Source organism: Lissotriton vulgaris, chromosome 3_1 (genome assembly GCF_964263255.1).
Source record: "Lissotriton vulgaris chromosome 3_1, aLisVul1.2, whole genome shotgun sequence".
NCBI classification, from domain to species: domain Eukaryota; kingdom Metazoa; phylum Chordata; class Amphibia; order Caudata; family Salamandridae; genus Lissotriton; species Lissotriton vulgaris.
The window spans coordinates 342,852,451-342,858,450 of record NC_141689.1 but is presented as its reverse complement, the minus strand read 5'-3'; the positions used below and the strand labels follow the sequence as shown (position 1 = coordinate 342,858,450).

General features: G+C 40.0%; 1 protein-coding gene across 1 annotated transcript in view; it reads right to left on the bottom strand.

The window, feature by feature from the left end:
- Positions 1-1,641: 1,641 nt before the first annotated feature.
- Positions 1,642-6,000, bottom strand: part of WDR70 (WD repeat domain 70) — a 1,742,574-nt gene continuing 1,738,215 nt past the window's right edge. Inside the window, exon 17 of the mRNA XM_086960548.1 lies at positions 1,642-2,342. Coding sequence (XP_086816674.1) covers positions 2,255-2,342 — 88 coding nt within the window. The 3' untranslated portion in view covers positions 1,642-2,254. The remainder of the gene's footprint in view (positions 2,343-6,000) is intronic.

The following is a 6,000-nucleotide window of genomic DNA, read 5'->3' as shown; positions in this document are numbered from 1 at the left end:
CCCTGTTGGAATATAATTGGTACAACAGGTGAAGATTTCCCCTACGTTTAGAAAGACCGTCAAGAAAGTCTATCAAGTGGTTGTTTTCGCTCCTGACGCTAATTTGTCCTGATGATGACCCTTAAAGAAATTTTGGGTTGAAACGCTGTCAACACATTGTACATGGCATAAATCAGAGATCACATTATTTTTCTATTGTGTATTGTGTATATTGTGATTTGTTTTTTATTCTCTGCCATTGTATTTTTTTATTTCATATGTTTATGTTTTTTGAATGTAGTAATTGTGAGTGTAATTGTTTGAGCGCCCTTGTGTTTTCACTTTATTTATTAAATGTTTTTGGGCACTGATTTATGCATGTTTTTTTTGTGACATTGTGACACTCATAGGTTTTTTTCCTTTTACTTTTTTCCCTTTACTTTTTGGGTGGGCTTGTTTCCCTTCTTTTGGTCAAGTCTGATTATATTGCTCAAGAACCATTGTTTGGAGTATATTGGTTGAAGGACATTAAGGCACGCTCGAAGGACCTTCTTAATTTCAAAGCAGTGATAGCCCTACACGCCACTGAGCAGGGAAGACCTCTGCTGGTAGTTATTCAAGCGTGGCTGAGGAGCACGCTAGCAACTACGACCTACCTCGATCAGAAGGCCGCCGTTATTTCATATTAAAGCTGCAATGTATGTGTCTTCATCGCTACTAGTGAGTGCGTTTTTCCACCTATGTTGAGTTGCACCTCACTTCTCACAGACAATCAGCGTTCAGACAGGGTATTCCACGGTCCTTATAACTCCTTGCACAGGCTTTCATTTTCCCATAATGGGTGCCAACATCTTTCCGCACGTGTATTTGTAAAGGCCACATGGCTGTGGCTTTTATTCTCGTCAAATACATGTGGATTTCTTCATAATCTTTGGCCACTTCTCTCTATGTATCTCGACTCACTACCAGTACAAAAACGCACAGCGATTTGAGACATCTGCACTGCTAGACCCATATGATGTACTAAAGTATACAAAGCTGGGTGAAACCGGTCCTGGGTTGCTTGGGTTCCGGGTCAGGGAGAACCTGCCTTGGCAGTTCCGGTGGGACTGTACCCACTAGAGCATGTAGCTGGGTCCAAACTGATGTGGCTTAGTGAACAAAATAATGATGGACTGTAATGCGCCCGAGTTATTACTAGTGGCTGAGATTGGCTCAAGCATTCCATCATCACTTAATTTAGGTTCATACGATGCAGCAGAGAACAAGCAGACCTCCGAGGAAACGGGTGGGCAGCCATGAAGTCACCCTGAAACACATTTCTCTTCTGGTGATTTTTGGTAGATTTACACTATTTGGGTGTTGCAATTGCATGAATTACATAGTGCTAGAGCAATCTGTGTAGGGGTTATCCTTTCATGCGCAATTCATACTTTAATTACATCAATAGGAGCAGCTATGTTGTCCAAATTTTTACAAGTCATTAATAAAAGAGATTTTGGCTAATGAAACAAATTCACTTCTAATACAGCAGGTATTTGACATTTCTGATTAAGCCATCTGGAGTGATTCAGCCAAATATTTGGTATTTAAAACGCATTTACTGTAAAATCACGCAGCACCCAAGAAACAACTAATAAATAATTTGAACGGTTGCCATCCTTAGAACTCCAAATGTTAACTTAATACTTTAATGGGCCTTTCAAAATCATCCATAAAATTCTGTATAAATTTCAACATTGGCACATAAAGACATTCTTCCATGGTAATACTTCAGAAATACAAAATGCTGAATTATGACTGTCAATATTAATTTGGGAGAAACGATGAAGGCAGTACTTCAAGATGCAGATATACAATTAAAGTGAAATACAAAGTACCTTTCTAAACATTTGTACTAGATAAAAACAGTTGATTTATGAAGTGAAGCCAATGATGCTGAAGCCATTTTTAAAGAGGGGATGCTAAAATCATGATTTTGACCTGCAAAATGCAAATCTGTAATCTCAACCTTCAAGGTCCACCACAATTTCTAGTTCCACTTATGCACATAACATTATCACATCTACCTAATTCCATGTGGACAACTCAAACTAATGTTGCACCCTCCTGTACTCACTTGCTGACAATATCCTTTACATATCATCAGGAGGCCTATCAGTGTTATTAGCCAGCTGATCAACAAAAATAAACAATGTAGTATAAAAAACGTATTGTACCTGGAATTTTAACAACTAAAACCCTCCTTCCCACCCCTCCCTTAATAGTGTCTTTTTCAAATTTTACGCCTTTTCCATTCTGGCTCGTCGTGTGGTTCATCTTCATCCGATTCCACCTCAGCGAAAACAGTGTTTGGCTGAGTCCTGTAAAAAGAAGACAAATAAATTAAGAATTACTATAACCGATATGTCCGATTATTGTAAATGAACTCGGCACAACCCAGATTATTTTTCTATGGTGTAACTAACAGGCACCTTGTTTAAGCCTTGACACTGTCAAAAAATAAATTATGTGGTTCATGGCATAACAATACCAATGTGACATTTAATGGTAACATACCTATTCGTTACGAAACATTAATTAATTTTCTTTAAAATCATATAATACTGGACAGACAGAACACAACCTTAAGTCCAAACTGAAAGGTTCAGAGGTCATTAATAAGTGGCATGATGGATTAATTTAACAAAACAATGCCTAATAAAGTGAATAACATTTTGTAACGTAACCCCAATCCTCAATCAAACCCTTCTGAGATATCTTCCCCAAACAGGTGTGGCATTAGTAGGCTTCCCTCGTCTTTGTCTACATCTCACACCAGAGCTGACTTGCATATTTGGGAATGGTGGGTCTGGTGGATCAGTGGAATTTGCTGGAGGTAGCTTTTCAGTATTACAAAGTCAATAAAATGAGTACAATTGAGTAGGGAAACAAGCATTGGCTGTTCATACACAATGAGTGAATGTATGCTTTTCAAATATTTGTCATATTATGTCGGGAATGGAGTCATTTTCTGTGGTCCTCCTATATTAATTCAAGTTTGATGAAACAGCATTAGTGAGAGCATACAAGATGGCGGCAGGGGATTGGTGTGAAGGGCTTCTTCACAGCCCACCTTGTGGCACAATAATATCAAGAAACCTTCACCCCTTGCTGCAGTCCTTTCCCTTATCTATTTTAGCATTCTTCCACGGTCCAAATCTGCACTGCTCCTTCAAGACTTAATGTACTGATAATGATGAGCAACTGTTAAGGCACCCCACAATCAGACTCAAGAAGAAGAAAATGTCTCTCTGGTTTCATGAGAACAAGTGACAAACATGATAAATCATCGCACCCATACTGGTGGCCTTGGGCCCTAGTAGCTGGCTTGATAGCAGAGGAACACTGTCACAAAGAAGAATTAACACTTCCCATCAAATTTAAAGCTAGCTCTATTCTCAATACTGCGACAGCCTCCTTTAGCCACATTAGCTGTTCAGTCAGCGACTCTTCAACAGCCTCAACTGTCACAACAGACATTGTATAATGGAATGCACCAAGTCAGGAAAAATGCAGGCGGAAACAAAAGGGAAAGGATTTACAAAGATGGGTGATTATAATATGTAATTACATATTTAATAAACCATATTTGTGGATTACAACACATTTCCCTTCCAGAATAAAGAAGACAAACCATTATGTCCAAGAAGACAAAGAAAAATGTACGGTTTTTGGAACCCCAGAATATTAAGCTCTCATAGTAGCTGGACCTTAGACGAAAAATGATAATTTGATGATTCATGTACACTTCTCCAAAGGCATATTTAACCTGAGCCATAGGTAAATAGGTTAATAACAGCATAACAAGAGTTAACCTAACATGGTTGCAGATAAGTTCCTTTAACTGAAAGATGTGCTCCTTGTGCCACCTTGTCAAAATGTAAAATCTGATTCTCTCGTTTTTTGATTGAGCTATGCATCATCCATTTTTATCCCTGCCCCACTTTCAGCCCCGGCTTTATCGTTGACAGCGCACCTGCATAAACATTGGTAAAAAATTTAGATTAAGGTATTGTAGGGTATTGTAGGCTATGTAAACATGCGGAGTCAGCACAAAAGAACGTCTGCCGTCTGCCCAGGGTTTTTCAGACAATGGTAAAGCCTCAAGTAAAGTTTACCCAGATAGCATATCTTGTTATGCAGCCTTAGGATGCTACGATTGCATAAGGCACCAAGGCTGTCGATTCTTACCGTTACCTCATTTGTGTATTTTTCCCAAAGCCCTATTTACCTCTGGGCGTCACTTGTTTGTGATCTTTTGCGATAAAAACCTGTGTAACCATCATTCAGTGTGCTTTCTCCTGGAGTATCTCTGCAGTGCTTACCGGATGAGGACCAATTCATGAATAATAATAAATGATCCTTGGTTTGTACTTCACTCCAGTGTTGATTCCTCCTTACTTGTTTAGAACCCGTGGACAAAGGGTGACCTTTGCACCAGTGGATTTTTAATAATCCGCTTCCACAAATTGGTGCCCAACGTGTGACCCCATCGAAGGCCTGAAGTCAGACCAGCGAAGGAGATCGTGTCGGTAAGACAAACTTCACTGAGGAGCGCACCACCTGAAGAGACTAGTTCTCGTGTCCAAGGTGATTTTTCACCTCTGACTCGGATCTTCCCGGCGGGTGCAAACCTCGACTGGGGCCCTTGGACGGTCATTCTTTTGGATCTGGAAGGATCGAAAGGTGGGAGTTGAAGACTACGAAGAAGGTAGATTTGTATTGAACCTGTTCCTTTGGTTATTTGTAATTTGTCTGGAACTTGTTTGGCATTTGTTTGGAATCTGTTTGGAATTTGTTCAGAACCTTCTTTGGAACTTGCTACTTGTATTTATTAAAATTTTTTCTTGCAGGTAACGTGAGAACATTTTTTGGAATTTTTTTTATTTCTCTCGGTTTATAAGTTTTTTATATTTTATATAACATGCCTGTAATGAGTACACTTTGGTTGTTTTGTTGCTGCTGATGCAATAAGCAGAGCATATTGGAAGCAAGTCAGCCGGCCCCACTAGAAGGTACGCCGAATTTTGAGATGTACATTAAATATGGTATTCGTCCCATTATGTATAATATATTTTCGAACAAATATACAAAAGGGGATCCCCAGTTGCAATGGCCATTAGAGGGAACAATGGACCCTCATAAACTCGGCCGGCTATGTTTGACAGTTAGCGTATGTGGAGGAAAGAAGTGAAGGAGCGGCAACTCAAGGCAGAGAAGGTACATAGGACACAGAAAAAGGAAGATGGAGTACCAGAAGTATAGGGAATTGAAGGATAAAGAGGTTCAGGAGAAAAAGGAATGTTTAGATCGAGAGCATAGATTGCTAGTATTTAAGGAATATATAATCAGACCAACAGTAGCAGCTCAGATTCACCAAGAAGGATGCAGATATTGATGGATTATTGATCGAACGAACCTCACCTCCATATGTACCTTTAACACCTCTTCTCCCTGGACCACCAAATGTCGTCCCCCTTGTACCTCCGGTTCTCCATTATTTGGGTGTCTTTCATAGATTCACATGCTTGAATCCTTCCCCGTCGTCGGAGTGGGAGTCCCACGGTACATAAAAAAGCAATAAATATGCCATAACAACCAAAAAACCTTGGTAACAAGAAACCAGGAAGTAAAGTAGCCCAAGCTACCAAGAAAAAAGTTCCACATGCATGACTATCATAGTCACTATACAAAGCCCAAACTGCAGCCAATCAGGCGACAGCACCCACAACAAAAGTTCTCCTCAGAGGCTCAGGCTCTCAGATTTTCTACTGCACGTCGTGTGAAGGGAGTCTCCCTGAGCTCTGCTCAGTTCTTCTCAAGTTTCTTCAGGATTTCTTGGTTTTATGATGTCTTCCTCTAAGAAATCATTATTCAGGCCTTCTGAATCTTGTGGTAAGCTCTGGCTTTTCTCAGAAGATCCCCACAAGAAATGCATCTACTGCTTGTATCCGGATCATCAAGTGAAGGACTGCAGGA